This window comes from Mya arenaria, chromosome 15, assembly GCF_026914265.1.
Source record: "Mya arenaria isolate MELC-2E11 chromosome 15, ASM2691426v1".
Classification (NCBI taxonomy): domain Eukaryota; kingdom Metazoa; phylum Mollusca; class Bivalvia; order Myida; family Myidae; genus Mya; species Mya arenaria.
In genome coordinates, this window is record NC_069136.1 from 51,869,942 (window position 1) to 51,886,722 (window position 16,781).

Genomic DNA, 16,781 nt, shown 5'->3' on the forward strand with positions numbered 1-16,781 from the left:
AGCACCGATTTGATGTCTTGAATGTTGCCGGACAACAGCATCACCAGTGTATTATTGTAAGCATCATAACAGGGAAAGTAAACAGAACAATTTACTCTGAAATCTATAGTGCAAACCCTGAAGTCGTGAATGTTTAAGCAATTATTTAATGAATTTGTCTGGCAATATTAATGGCAACTTTAAGCATTAGTTTTAATGAGTTTGCTTTGGTTCTGAAAATATATTTCAATTACCTTTGCGCCTCGCGGGAGTTCTGAATATGCTTGTTATATAACGTTAATAGTCGCTTAGATCTCGACACAATGTGATTTTAGAGTGCTTTAAATAAATCTTGGACTATTAAACTAAATGAATGAAAGCAAGTTCAACACATGGAAATCAGAGATCGATAAAAGGATGAAGGTATTGACTTTATACCTTTATTGCCTGATGTTCGATTGTAACATTTCAGCATCCGTTCCGTTAAAGTGACCTATACACAAAATTAAACCACGACATGCAATGAAAAGGTTCGTCCGGTTATGAATCATAGTGACACCGTACATGTGACGATGGAGCCCTTCCAATCAATTATAAACAGCTTGGACGACATTCCGTGGAAAACGGTTTTAACTCCCATGCTGAAGATTACATGGAAAGAAGAGTGTAGTGTGGGTGTACCAAGACAAAACCACTCAACTTCGGAGTTCGAATATATTTATTTATACGTTGTCGAATGAAACCTAAAACATATAATAAAACATAAAAGTAAATGCTAATCATATTATTAATCACACACAATACAAAGACAATGGACAGTGATCGGTAAATATATCAAGGGAGACTTCGCGGTTAAATATATAAAACATTCTAAGAACTACGAGTAATAAACTTACCAGGCACGTCTAAATAATAATTATATATGAAAGAATATTTCAGTGCAAAGATAAGAGCGAATATCAAATAAGTTAAATATTTCAGCTCAAAGATAAGAGCGAATATTAAATAAATAGTAACAACTGTTACAATTGCAATCTTAACTTGCGTCGATGATGATTCAGAACGGAATGATTTATGTGTATATATAAATAAGGGCGTGTGCAATGAAGCGGGGGAAAGGGGAAAAGGCATTATGAACCAATCAATCACTCTATAAATTTAGACAAACTCGCATAACCAGTAATCACGCTCTGACGCACTCGGACAAAGACGGACATAGACGGACATTGACGAACATAGACGGACAGTAACGCAAAGAGGACAATAACCACGTAGCACAACACTAAACACGACGATACACAAACAATACAAAACAATATACGATATAGAACCATACCAAACACACAAATTGATAAAATACTGAAATATGCACCTTGCTACAAGAGCGAATTACTTGGGACCTTGCTGAGTATGAAAATATGTTCTCATTAGTGATGGGTAGCGAAGATTTATGGAAACCCAAGTTGTATCTACGTCAGTCTGCGTTCAATGTTGAAAAATAGGGCAAATAAATAACAACCTCAATAGTTCTTCATAATGGCGATGTTATTTGGAGTACCGGAGACGATTTATCTGTCTAGTTGATGCAAACTATTTTCCTTTTGATAACCAAACCTGCCAGTTCAGTTTTCCAAGCCTGCCATATGCTGCAAAGGAAATGACACTGTAAGCAAAGGCTTATGACATCAATACATCATTCTTCAGCAGAAACAGTCAATGATAATAATAATACCATAAGAGGACCAGTGTATTCTGCAAATGTATTTACCTTTAATATCGACCTGCAAATTAAACGGTAACACGGGTTTCTTCTGGTCTACATTATAATCCCATTTGTATGTCTTGGATGTATAAACGGCTTTGTGTTTCTTATGCCAGCAAGCAGCGGAGAAAGAACTTCCATAGCAATAACTGTGTTCTTATCGTTTGTTATCTATATGCAAGTAATTCAGAACCAAGTACCACAGAGCTCTGCTCCCGTGCCGTATATATTATACTACATCCTATTTCAGATGGTCTATAGTGTATTTGTGCTGTTTCTTTGTATCCTTTCTTTTCGCATACATAGCCAAACTGACGCAGTACCGTTTGATAAGTGAACCTTTATGATTAGGTAATATTATGTTGTTTACAATTATGTAGCAATCCGTATCAACGCTTTCCTTGTTGTCAACGGTTATCTTCACTGTCAGTCAATCAAAGGAAGTATATGAGAATAACTGTGTGTTTGTTTTGTTGATGTTTTCGTGTTGTTACTGCTAAAGTACTCAAAAAATGCTGTCGTTGGCCATTTAAGGCTCGCTACTGCATTCAATGTATTACAATGGTATTTAGAGCTCGTTATTACATCCAATGTACTGAAATGGTGTTGATTGAAGCTATTTATGGGTTGTTCCTAGCAAACACATAATGTTAGTTTAACGTTATGTGGCGGTTATGTCATAATAAGGTTATTGTTTACCGTGTTCATATCGTTGTGACAACGTTAGTGCCTAAATTCATTTGTAACTATTTGCCACTAATAATTGATCAAAGTTTCAACAATGGTATAAGTAATTGAAGGCAAGCATTATAAGATGTTGTGGTTATTTTTGCGATTTCCTTAGACTAAATCAGCGTTGTCCTAACGTTGTGTGACAACGTTGTCCTGGTCATTTTGATAGACGCAGAATATTGTATAACATTGTTTGATTAATGCACGTTGTGCAAGCTTCTGTTACATTTAAGCTACCAGGATGATTTATGATTATTCTACTTAATGTCTCACACATGTCAAATCGACCAACATAAAGTGCATGATTCAGAACGAACATTAAAAAAAAACATTCTACGTTATTTAACACTCGGCAGTTACCTAGTTGCCTTTTACAGCGCTCTAACAACGTTGCCACAACGGTAGGTGTTTGTTTGGCAACTGCATCCAATGTGCTCCAATGATTTTGACCATTATATGTACTAAGGTGTGATGTTCAATACTTTTCAATCGGTTTTACTCGAAGTGAACTCCCTCATTACCGAGCGTATAATAAGGCGCATTTATATTCCAGATAGGCTAGTTTGGTGTTTGCTCGTTTATTAATCTGTTTTTGCTTCAGACATCGTGTGACTCGCGTTGAGTGTCTGTGTTGAACTTCGTGTGTCTAAACAAGATCTTTCTATTATTTTTGGCTACTATACTGGTCTTATAGTTTCCATTTGTAACAAGCATCTGAAGGCGTTACGGTGTATATCTGACATTTGAATTATAGAGAAACGCATGTGTGGCTACTAAGACTACTACTGTAACTTTAAATAAATAAAAATGGAAACTACATGATCACGCTCAGTACCATCCATCGTAACCATTTAAGTACAATGGGATAACTTAAAGAGAGACATACATACAACGTCACAAGACAAAGAAAAAAATACGCAAACACCATTATTATAATGTAAGTTATGAATGTTGGGGTAAGCGCCAATCCGAAATGACTGGGAGTAAAAGAATTCCAGCGTAATAGTTTATTTTAAATATTCATCTGCATCACAACATGACGGTTGGTTTAGCAATATGTGTGATTCCCTAGTGCACAATTTGCGTCAGGATGTAATTTGTCAGACAGGTATCAAGGGAACAACTATTTCTATGTGTTCTATGATTTGATTGAACGCTTCATTCACTTGATCTAAAATCCAGATATTTGCGGTTATTAATAGATAGTTGTTTATTATTCAAAACATATTTTATAGATTTCTAAAAGTTCATACAATATGTATATTAATTGCTTTCAATAACTGCTACAATTTTAATGAATTCACCATTTACAGAAGCCCAAAGTACTGAGTCAACAGTGTACCAGACGTATAATACAGCTAAGGGTGGAATTAAGAGCACCGTCAATTGGATCAATATACGCCCGTCGAAATACCATCAGTGTACAGGGATCAGTTTCGAACAACTCAAATAAACGGGAATTAAACTAAAAGACGCTATTTCCGTAAACCTATTCCTGATTCAAATGATCCCTTTTGCATCCACTGATAGTGACGTTGGTCAATTCAGTCTCGTTTCTGCATCCAATGTTCCCCAATAATGTTGATATTTGTCAATTAAGGCTCGTTTCAGCATCCAATGATGGTGACGTTGATCAATTAAGGCTTGTTTCTGCATCAGATGTTTCCCAATGATGTTGATATTGGTCAATTAAGGCTCGTTTCTGCATCCAATGATGGTGATGTTAGTCAGTTAAGTCTTGATTCTGCATCAAATGATCCCAAATGATGGTGATGTTGTTCAATTCAGGCTCGTTTCTGCATCCAATGATGGTGGCCTTGGTCAATTTATGCTTGTTTCTGTTTTGAAGGTGCTGGTCATTAAAGTCTCGTTTCTGCATCTTATGTTCACCAATGATGGTGACGTTTGTCAATTCATCCTTGTTTCTGCATCTTATGTTCACCAGTGATGGTGACGTTTGTCAATTCATCCTTGTTTCTGCATCTTAGGTTCACCAATGATGGTGATGTTGGTCAATTCATCCTTGTTTCTGCATCTTATGTTCACCAATGATGGTGTCGTTTGTCAATTAATCCTTGTTTCTGCAACTTATGTTCACCAATGATGGTGACGTTTGTCAATTCATCCTTGTTTCTGCATCTTATGTTCACCAATGATGGTGATGTTGGTCAATTCATCCTTGCTTCTGCATCTTATGTTCACCAATGATGGTGACGTTAGTCAGTTAAGTCTTGTTTCTGCATCAAATGATCCCAAATGATGGTGATGTTGGTCAATTAAGGCTCGTTTCTGCATCCAATGATTCACAATGATGGTGGTGTTGGTCAGTTAAGTCTCGTTTCTGCATCTAATGATCCCCAATGCTGGTGACGTTAGTCAATTTAGTTTCGTTTCTGCATCCTATGTTCCCCATTGATGTTGATGTATGTCAATTCAGACTCGTTTTTGCATCCAATGTTCCCCCAATGATGGCGACGTTAGTCCATTAAGTCTCGTTTCTGCAACTAATGGTCCCCAATGATGATGACGCTGGTCCATAAGTCTCGTTTCTACATCTAATGTTCCCAATGATATTGACGTTGGTCAATTATGTCTCATTTGTGCATCCAATATTCCCCAGTGATGATGACGTTGGTCCATTAAGGCTCGTTTCTGCATCAATTGTACCCCAATGATTGTGACGTTGGTCAATTAAGGCTTGTTTCTGCATCAGCTGTACCCCAATGATTATGACGTTGGTCAATAAAGTCTCGTTTCTGCATCAATTGTACCCAAATGTTGATGACGTTGGTCAATTAAGGCTCGTTTCTGCATCAATTGTACCCCCAATGATTGTGACGTTGGTCCATTAAGGTTTGTTTCTGCATCAAATGTTCCCCAATGTTGATGACGTTGGTCAATTTAGTCTTTTCTGCATCCAATATTCCCCAATGATGATGACGTTGGTCAATTAAGGCTTGTTTCTGCATCAAATGTTCCCCAATGATGATGACGTTGGTCAATTAAGTCTCGTTTTGCACCAGATGTTCTCCAATGGTGTTGACGTCTGCCATTTAAAAATGGCTGCTGTCTCCATTTTGCTCCAATATTGATGGTGTAGGCAATCATATGTACTTAGTGTGATGTTGGACCTTCTTAAACGGTTTAAACCCTGTGTCCCTGAAAAGGGGTTCGTTGCAGTTGCCTTTATATTCGATTAGGAGCTAAAGAATCTAACAGTTAATCTGACTGCGTTACGGTTTAAAAACTGACGTTTGAATTTTAGACAAACAAATATTGTGCTACTGCGCTTGCTATAAACTTCAAATCAATGCACATTGGAAACAACGAGGACATGCCCGTTTCCATATGATACCACGTAATTGATCATGGCCAAACACGCACTAAAGGAGAAACATAATATGTAACAATACAGCAAACACATTACATAAATATCATAGCATTCATAGCGTTAGTTCTATGAGTTAAGGTCACCGCTTTGGAAAACTGAAATGTCATTGGGAGTACAAAAATATCCAGCGTATACTAAATTACTGTTCAACATATTTCAAGATGCACTCTTACACCCATATAAGATTTACCACCATTAATAATATGTGTTAAATATTCCAAAAAGGATGATTCAAGGTCGAAAACAGTGGTTCTTATGAAGGATACCGAGTTTAATTTGAAAGAAATGAGCATAAAACACAGTATTTCTATCTTATGAGACTATAGTTGAACACAATTAATCTTATAGCACTCACCAATCGTTTAATATTTTTGCGCTTTCTGCTATTAAATACACGGTTACAATCATCTTATCAGTAATTAATATTTTCCAAAAATGCATTATTAAGTAAGTTACTTAAAGGTTTATCATTCGAAATTAATGTTTGTGTAACGTGCCGGGGCTAACTTTCAAATGGTTATATATAAGATTTTCCTCTTTGGCTACTTTGCCAAATAATTTGCACTAATGATTATTTAAAATGATTGGATAGTGAAAATAATTATCGTTCAATCGATGATAAATCAACAAAGATTGGACTATTTACAGTTTTCATAGACGCACATATTAAATTATCGTACTTTTCCTATATTCCTAGCTTTTCACTTAAAAACTGTACTAATAGTATTATTTCAATGTATGGTAATGTCTTTTCAGTTTACTTTCAAGACTTCTATGTTTAAGGAGGCGCTTTTCTATTTAATACTCTCTGGTTCACAGTTTATACCATACTTATATCTATATTAAATTTAGATACTAGTAGTTCGGTATAAACCCCTAGGGAATTAACATGTATATTTGCCGCTAGGACAAATAGTGTTTAACCCCTATTAGACATAATAATTATATAACACATTGTCTTATCAAGTTGTTGCTCTCGCAGAAGCCAGCACAAGAGTGAATAAAATCCGCTGGTTTGCTGTATTTATACCCACGATATCACGTGACCACATTGGACGGTCCTGACCAGTTGGAATAGTCCATTTCCAACGTTAAGTCTTTTTCCATAGGGGTTTCGCCTTATATTTTCATATTTTCAGAAAACAACATCATTGTTATAAATCGCTGTTCGCGTCATGATTATTATTATTCAACCATCTTATTTCAATTAACAATCATGTTGTATCATTAACTGTTATTTTTATTGCAAAATTCACTCTCTACACTAATTTCATACCCCATATTAAAAGTTAAGCATTAAGCGCATATGAAAGATATCCAAATAGTAATCCAAATACTATTTGTTTATGATTACTGTTTCCTTTAGCCTCCTATTCTTTCGAAACGTATTTACCATTGAAATAATAACTTCTAAGATAATTGAAAAATAGCGGGTTTCCAACTATTCAAAACGGAAGTGAAACTGTATAATAGCAAAATCATCATTCAGAGCTCCTCGGCCATTTAATCGAAAACAATCTCGGATGTATTTGGACAGTTTACATACTCAAAAAGTGGCACGTTTAAGTCCGCTGCAAGTCGATCGCGTAGTAATTTTATTAAGCGGTTAAACTTTATGACTTTACTCGTGGGAATCTTAATTTTGTTTACAATAATTCACTTCACTGGCAATCATTTTAAACTTAGACCAATAAATACAACTCTAAAACAATACATTTAATTAATGATATAATTCAAAAATTTACGAACTACTTCAACTGATGTACCGGCATACATCCGAGGTTGTTTTCGATAAAATGGCCGAGGAGTTCCGAATGCAAAATCATTTGCCGTACTGTAAAGGCAGCAGACAACAGTTTAACAACGAATCGCTCGGCCCAAATTCGTTACATTTGTTATACATGTGTATGTATTGATTTTGAATAAAATTAATTGCTTCTATGATAAATATCCACCCAGATATGATTATATTTTCGGAAAACTTCAAAAATACCCTTTTTATACATAAGAACAGTTACGGCGTTTTAAATAAATGCCCGTTTTTCATTCAACCTGTGTCTGTTTTCCTTAACTCCAAATAAGTTAGACTATGCCTGTACAAATGTTACCTTGACCTTGGACAATATATAAATAAAAGTATCAGAAACACATTATTTACTCGTTGAAACTTTCAAAGAGGGATCCACGTTTATTTTGTACTACTATATCAACAATATTTGAAAAAAGAACATATCTTATATCATTATATAACCGTATGAAATGAAATCCAGATGATTGAGATGTAATCACGCCTTGCATAAAAATTTATGACATGTATGCCAATGCACATCAATACAATTCATTTCTAAAATTGATTGACTATCTGTCGGCGAGTGCACTGTAGTAAATTGAACAGAACAGAACAGAACAGTACAGAATTCCTTTGTCGCTGTAGAATTTGGCCAGTATCCCTTTTCGTCCTTGTTCTGTTTTCTGACACCAGACATCAACGGACATTTTGTGGTGCTCGTATGGCTGAGTTAGTTTATAGTTACCCATACTGACGATTGATTTTTCTACGTCTATGTACATTGACTGTACAATACGATAGATTATATCAATAAGATCTGTCATATCTTCGATTTTATGGTTTGTTCCTATCTTCAGAAGGTTGTTCATTGACTCCGCATTGTTGTTTGTCCAATTTGAATCTATATTCCGGACACGCTTTGGAATATAAACGTGGTTTTTGATAAGCGGGGCGATCCTGCCGTTTAGATATGGAAGAAAACCAGCTGCTTGTCCACTAACAAGGTTATGGACTGTTTCAAGTCGGTGATCGAATATAACAGCTGAATATCTGAGTCAGCCAATCCATCTTCCCCGAATAGAGATTGTTTGATTTTTTTTTCGTTTTAATCCTTTACATTGTTCTTCAGATGGCGTGTACATAGTATATGTGTTGCTCCGGGAAATGACCTCTGGATACTTTTCCTAAGGGCTTGTTCATCATCGCTTCCAACCACAAGCCTTTTTAATTCTGAATCGCTTAAATGGCTGGCTATGTGAGAAAAGAACGCATCAAAGGTTGTAAAATCCGACTTCCCGTGCAAAAATGATGGGCCAAGAAAGATTGGGGGTTCTGCCGTATCTGTACGGACCACTGACAGGTTCTTAAAGACAGTTGTTGTCAGGTGCAGTTGGCCGAAGTTGTATGTTTTATCAACTCCTAGTATGGTTCCTTCATTTTCCTGGCAGCAAAACAGTCCGATATCTTGTAGTTGTTCGTCCGTGTATAAAATGACTGATGGTCCTGAGTGCAAATGAACTACTGAGCGGATAAACGGATGACCTTGGTATACTTTACTTTCAATATTTATCAGGTGATCTGCCAGGTTCTTTAGATAAACGTCTTCTCCAGCTGTTTTATGTTTTCTGCTTTGGTTGTACTTCAAGTTTTGTATTTGTTTTAGGTTTCTTGGCATTTCATGAACATTTGTTCCTTGGTTCAACTCGTCGTGAACGTTTTTTGCAGATTGATGTTTGACCATTTCTCTAGCTCTTTCCTTTAATGCCGGTTTTGATCGGATGTATGGCTGCTTATTTGCAACTGTTTTCATCTTCCCATGGTATCCTCTTCCTGGAAATTTGCCCACATATTCTACAATTATTAAATCTTCTGATAAATATTTAAAGTCATCAGGCGTGTTTGTTAACCATGAAATCCGACGTTTATATAATTGGTCCGCCTTGAGGTTGCTGTAGCTTCTGTTAATTACTACCAAATCCTGCAATGCTGGCTGTGGTTCTAGAATCTCAAACTTGCGACCAGATTTCTCTATACAGAACAGGCCGTGTCTTTTTGTCAAGTTGATCAGCTTTCTATCAGCAGGAAGAAGGTATGTTGCCGGTGATGAACTTTTCTCCCAAGCTCCACAGTCGTCCCAGTATTCTCGCTTTAATCCTGCTTTCCCTTTTCGTTGATTTTCTTCATTTCCTTTACCCCTGTTGGGACCTCTGGCAAGGCACCATCACTTCCTTCTAAAATTCCAAGAAGGACGTGTGTAGGCATGAACTTCCCATGCATGAGAGAACCTCGATGAGGACCCCCTACAGACACTCTACCAGTTTCATTGTCATAGTATGAACTTGTACTCAGAGACGTAGACAATCGGTGGCTGTCTTCTTCTAATGAAGATCTTTCGACGCCAATGATGTGTCCATATTTGCTGAATTTCGTAATGGAGATACGTCTATACATATGGCGTTACTGTCTTCTCTTAGTATATCGTCATAGTCCATTCCGCTTTGAACTTCATCTTCGAGACAAGAAAATAAGTCTGACTTCACTTGATCTACGTTGTCGTTTTGGATTTTGCCGCTCTTCATCATTCATTTCGTTTGGCGTTGAGGTTAAAACTTCTGGTATTGGTTCCAATTGCCGCTTATGTACTGAGGTAGTCGATGTGTTATTTTCAGGCGTGGGTTGAATACCGGTACTTGTGTCAGTTTCATTCACATCTCCATTCGGTAAAACCTTTCAAAACAACGGCAGCAAAATGATTTGGTATCCACATTTGCTTATGGTTGATCATAGCAAGCGTTGGTTTTGACATACTCGTCCACATGATGGTAATGTGATTTTCATCTGCCTCTTCGTTAAATGTTGTATTCATTGTTCGATAAACCAATGATTTCTCACCGTTAACTGTGGGGTATATTGAACGTATTGGCCGCTTGATGACCTTCGCTAACGCCATTACCGCCCAGGCCGATGAAAAAGCATGCAGTCGAGTACATTCTGCTACTATTCAAACAATTAATAGTCACTGATGCTACTAAAACCTTGAAATAATACAAAATGCACTGCTAAATCCAGATATTTTGATATGCAAATATTTAATATTGCGCAAGAAAATAATCACAAATCGAGAGATCTCAGCGATAAACCGTGTTTTTCGATTGTATTCAGACGAGAATGAAAAAAAAAACAATTAAAATAACTGAAATATATACTCTGTCACTCCCTCCCCATCCCCTTATTGTTGACAATTCGGGAATATATCGGTATTCATTTGACAGATTCCAGACTAAGAATTTGTATATTATGCCCCATTTCCTCGTTTACGATAAACACATAAAATGATGTGACACTTGGATTATTACAATTAATTACCCGTAGTGCGACAAGTGTTTCTACGTTAGTAGAGATTAGGTTGATAGATCAACAGCTTATTGACATGTTGATTGAATCGGCCATATGTTATAGAGAATTTGTTCGTCCAATATGTCGTTGCAGTGTTTTGTTTGTAGTGTTTATTATTTCTTTTTTAAACTCTCATTAAACATATTATGATTTTTTTTTAATTATGTAAACCCTTAAAACATGTCGCGGGTGGCAAACATACATGACCAAATGAAAGCTTGGGAAAAATCGTCGAATTTATTTCACCTTTTGTTTATACACTTAGTTAACACTATATATGCATTATTGACATACTTCAAGTGTTTATATATTTTATTTAAGTTAAATTTATTTCCCTTTACGTCACTTTGAGCATCTTTACGCCTCTTTACGTATCTTTACGCGTCTTTACACGTCTTTACGCATCTTTACGTATTTAAAGTATACCGGTGCAAATTCTACAACCACAAATTATGTCAAAACAATGATGGCGACATGAGAACCAGGAAGTAAATGCATTTCACAATTTCACTTCCTAAATTTTATTGTTTAGCCAAATCATGATGGAAAATGATACAGATGACGACCAGTTCGACTCAATTTATGCAAACGAAGAAACAACAGAGTTGATCAATGTAAAGGAAAGGTTGCAGAGCTATAGTTTGGAAGAATTACTGAAAGAAGATCGTGAAAAAGTTAAAGAGAAGGAAAAGGAAAAACAGTACTATCATGGGCGGATCACCAGGGATGTTGCGGAAGATATTCTGAAGAAAGGTTTATATTTCATTTCTTTATCAATTAATAACTATCTTCAATTGTTGACACCTTGATTTAAATTTAGTGATGAGTTGGTGTTAGTCCAAATGCTAGTCCAAATAATTGTACGTTGACAGATTTTTTTTAGATTTTTGATATGGCAAATCCTTCACGTACAAATTGTTTAGTATCAAAAGTGGGTAGTTGTTCCTATCAGGATTCCGGGTTAAAGCATATAGCGTGTATAAAATATCATAAAAACAAGAAATATTACCAGATAATGTTATTTTATATTAGTTCCGTACACAAAAAAATAAATATCCAACTTATAATTATGAGTTTGACAGCTTTTTTTCATTTCATTCTGTCAAAACATAACGATATACATGAAGGGCACCTGCAAGGCTTTAGGGCACAGTTTTAAATCGCTCGGAACATTTCGGCCATGGCCAAGTTGTTACGATTGTATAACAAGGTCTATCTCGAAGCTTTGTTGGAGGATGCCGAGCTATAACAATTGTATCGAGTTGTTCCCCTTCGCATAATTGTTGTCTGTGTCAGTCAACTTTCGTTTTATAGGAAAGGTAAACAACTTGTTTTAATGCACTAAATGCTTGTTTAGTGCAAAATAACATTTCACTTACATGGTAAAATATGAATATAACTCTTTATGATCAATTTCAACCATAAAATTCTTCACTTAAAATAATTTCAATATTTTTAAAACACCCCCGTTTTTTGCACATTCCCGTTTAGACGTTAGGGATTGGAAGAATCCCGTATAACACGTCTATTATTTTAGACTAGTCCAAATGCGTGTAAATGTGCATCTGAATTTAACAACCTTTCTTTACTGATATGATATGGCAACTCCTTTCAAGAAACAGATAAGTTGAATTGTGTTCAATTGTTTAATGGCTGTCTTCCATCTGATTTTTTCAAATTTGTGATCCCATTTCCTATTCAAAAAAGAAATCCCCAATTTTGTGCCAAGTTTCCTCCAGATGGCTACGTTAAAGAAGATCAAGACAGGGTAAGATCCCCGTCCTGCGTGGACAAACTGCTGGTAATATCCCTGCCAAATGCCCCCGAACCCCAGGGACTCTATGTAAGGCCCATTTTTGGCGCACAGACAAAACCACAGCATTAACCCGGCACTGCGGGGCCACTAGAAAGGTAAAAACAAGGCCCATTTCCCCCGACTATCCACGGTATACCCCTGGACCTTGGGGGGGGGGGGGGGGCGTGGTTACAATTGACTGGTGCATAAAGATATCTAAGACATAAAGATTTTTCTTTCTGAATATGCTGTCACTAGAATCCTGATAACAGATAAATAGGATTTGCTCTATCAATTATGACAACTGCAACAATACATATTTTTTTATAATAATTGATAAAATCTTACATTATGTATTATTCATGTTAGTTTTCTGGCCAAAATCCATTTGGCATGTCTCTAATCCTATTTACACATAGCTGAGAGACAGCCCCGTCTTTTGGCTAGACCTAAAGTCTGACTCCTAAATTTTGTGGGTCTGATTGACTCTTGAACTGCAAGGGATTTTGTGCTTGAATATTTATAAAATATAGTGTCTCATTGGTCGCATTTGGCACAAGCCCAGTACCCTGGACTGGTAAAATGCTTTCTGAGCTTGATACTGTATTTTATGTTGTGTTTACAACAAGAAATAACAACAGTTTTACGGTTTATTACTAGTACTTGAGAACAGTCATTGAGAACTGAACTACTGTGATAGCATGCAGCATGTAGTAGTATAGAGGCGTGGCTTATCAGCAAGAGGTGTCGCTATTGGCTGAAGTTAAATACACAACAGTTTATATAACAAGGCTTGTTAAAAAATGCAATGCCAAGCATAAGTATAGTATATAAGTAGAGTCCAGGCTTGTTCATACAAAAGACTAATTTCAATGGGCCAACACCCATTTTCAATTTTTCTTTATTTTTAGACAAAAAACACCAAGTATGTCATTGTCACCAAATGGATTTTATAATCAATTCTAATTAACTCAGTTTAACTGTATTTGATTTCAGAATTGGGGAAAGTTGGTAACAAGGATGGCCTGTTCCTTGTGCGAGAGAGCTCTTTCTCTTGTTCCAGTTTTGTACTGTCCCTCTACAGCAAAGGAGTGTTCTACCACTTCCAGATTAACATGGTGAAACCCTGCCACTTCAGTATAGATGAAGGGCCAACGATACATGGTATACATATGGGGCTATTTAGGTTCAATTAGGCCAAATAAATGTAATACTGTGGTTACAGTAACCCAACCGACTCAAGGGTTTTAGCTAATGAGTTATAGAAGGGTGCTGCACCATAAACCTTTTTAGTAGCACCCCTCTGCCCTCATGGTGACAAGCATGTGTACGCTAAATTTGCTGCCTTATAATTGAATGCTTTTGCTGACAAGTATTTGATAAGGTTTTTTTTATAAGCTTATAACATGATAACAAATACGAAAAGACTTAATATTTCTGGCAGTTAAAACCTTAAGCAACTGAATTTTGTTTTTTACAATGTGTCCTTTCAAACCTTAGTACCCAGTCCCTTTTTTGCAGCACCCTGTCCTTTTTATAACCTGGCTATAACCCTAAAATAATAATTTGGGCTCAGACATAAATCTATGTATTTTTACAAATCTTTTTATGGAGTTCTTTCAAATAAAGAGACAATGGAATTTTCTTCTTTAAATGTCACTTGAATATTAATTTAGATTATTTTATTTGTTATTTTAAATGAACTATTATAAAAAAATATGATTTAAGGCCTGGATCGCTTGATACAAAACTATCATGAGCATGCTCAAGGTCTGCCTACACATCTGACAGTATTTTCAAAGTGTAAAACTCCACCAGACGACCAGCGACACAGCGGTGCTACAAACCTTCTTCATAGGGCTGTCTTGGAAAGTAAGTCTCAATCTACATTATGAATCGTCCATCTTCTTAATGCAAGAACTCAATATCTGCTTCTTTTTCTATATGCAGTTATTTTTTAGCTAATGCACTAGGGCGATGTTTTGTAATATCAACAACTTACCGGTAAATTTGGAAGTGATAAAATTCAGGGTTTATCCTGAAATCTGGATTGAGAGCTTTCAATTTCAGACTAACATCGGAGTCTTTTTTGTTAACTTTTGCACAAGAAATAGGCAGAAATACTTGAAATATTTTTTTTATAAATGTCAGATACTTATAACCATTGCTATATTCTTGGCTATCCTGTGCAAGATATACAAGTCTTAATCTTAAATTGGTTTCCATTTTAACTTTTGTTTGCAATTTGTGAAAATGTATGTTTTAATGATTAACAGTCAAAAATGATATTTAAATCCTTTTCATGTTCAACTTTAAATTTGTCAAATATTAATTCTGGTACCATGCTTGGGAGTGTTTCCTTTGCTTTTTCTATGCATAAAATGGTATCAGAATATTTACAAGTGGGCTGAGCTTAACCATTCAATAACTCGTCTACAGATAAATTCCATTGCTACTCACTTATGCTGCATGCTAGTTATTGAATTTTCTCCATGACAACATGGTACAAAACAGTCACACCATCTTCTTCCCTTTTTAAAGTTATGTAACAGTTATGCTTCTGTGTATACTTTTAACCAACAGATTGTGGGTGCAGTTGATATTGCATACAGCGTTTATATTTACTAATTTTGATTTCAGTATGAATTGCAATTAGTTGATGACCTGATGAACATGTAGAATCCTAAGTGCCTCTATTTATTTTAATAACTATCTCCATGTATTCTGTTCCAGATATTCCAGACATAGTGGAAAAAATTGTAAAAAGCAAGTTCTGCCCACCAGTGAATGCAAAATCAGACTGGGGTATGTTTTCCTACAAATTAAGCTTTTAAATTATTTGCTTGCTTTTTATTCATGTATTTCGAATTGGCTTATCATGCTTGTGTTAGTTTTTGCCATGGCAATATTACAAAGAGAAATAAATCCTAAATTGATAATATGTGGTAAAATCTTTATATTAAAGCTGCACTCTCACAGATTAACTGTTTTGACAACTTTTTTATTCTTTGTCTTCAATGAATCCAATTTTGGTGTAAATACTTTGAAACGAGTGATGTAAGATTGGTGACAAAAAATCAGATTGCAGTTTTTAATATATGCGTTTGAATATTGAAGTTTTGTATTTAAAAGTGTTATTAACGCTGTAAGAAAAGTGTGTTTTTCAGCATTAAGCATCAATTTTTGAATGTTAATATGAAAAACTGTGATCTGATCCTTTGTAAGCATTCTGTATATCACTTGTTCTCAGACAATTACGCAAACATTGGCTCATTCTAAGACAAAAATAAAAAATGGTCCATCTGTTAGAGTGCAGGTTTAAAGTTTTTGTACATTTATAGGTTTACAAGACTTTATACATCATTACATGTATGGGTTTGACATTGCGGATACTGGTACATAGTATTTTTCTGGTGACTGGTGGTACTTAACAGTTTGATTAAACAATCATTGGGAAGATAAAAAAACTTGAACATCCTGTTGAATTTATTGCCATAATTGAGCTGTTCATTTCATTTCAACAGCAGAATGAAAACATTCCTTGTGGTAGCCATTGTTAACTTCCATTCAGCTACTGTGTTGAGGTTTAACATCACTTAGGCCACACCAAATTAATGTTTAGTTCCTCGGATTTTTGACCAAAAAAATTGGAGCAAGCAAGCGAAAAAAATTATAAAATTTTTTGTCGGTTTTCATAAAAACCGAAGCGAGCGAAGAGCAAATAATATACTTTTCCTTATATTCAATATAAATAAACAAGATTGTTCAAAATAATTGCCCTTAAGCCCATTTTAATGCCATCTTGAACTGAACCGCTAATGGACATTGGGAAAATGTCGGAATACATACTATTTATTTATCTGTGTTTAGTACAAACATTATATGGATAAATCTAATTTCTTATATAACTAAAACATACTTTAATATGACGATCATT

General features: G+C 35.6%; 1 protein-coding gene across 3 annotated transcripts in view; it reads left to right on the forward strand.

Moving 5' to 3' along the window:
* Nucleotides 1–11,509: 11,509 nt before the first annotated feature.
* LOC128219836 (tyrosine-protein kinase HTK16-like) overlaps nt 11,510–16,781 on the forward strand; it is a 44,688-nt gene continuing 39,416 nt past the window's right edge. For all 3 annotated transcript variants that reach the window (XM_052927929.1, XM_052927930.1, XM_052927931.1), the window contains exons 1-4: nt 11,510–11,802; nt 13,841–14,008; nt 14,573–14,716; nt 15,578–15,649. In XM_052927929.1, the coding sequence (XP_052783889.1) occupies nt 11,589–11,802; nt 13,841–14,008; nt 14,573–14,716; nt 15,578–15,649 (598 nt within the window). In that variant the 5' untranslated portion in view covers nt 11,510–11,588. The remainder of the gene's footprint in view (nt 11,803–13,840; nt 14,009–14,572; nt 14,717–15,577; nt 15,650–16,781) is intronic.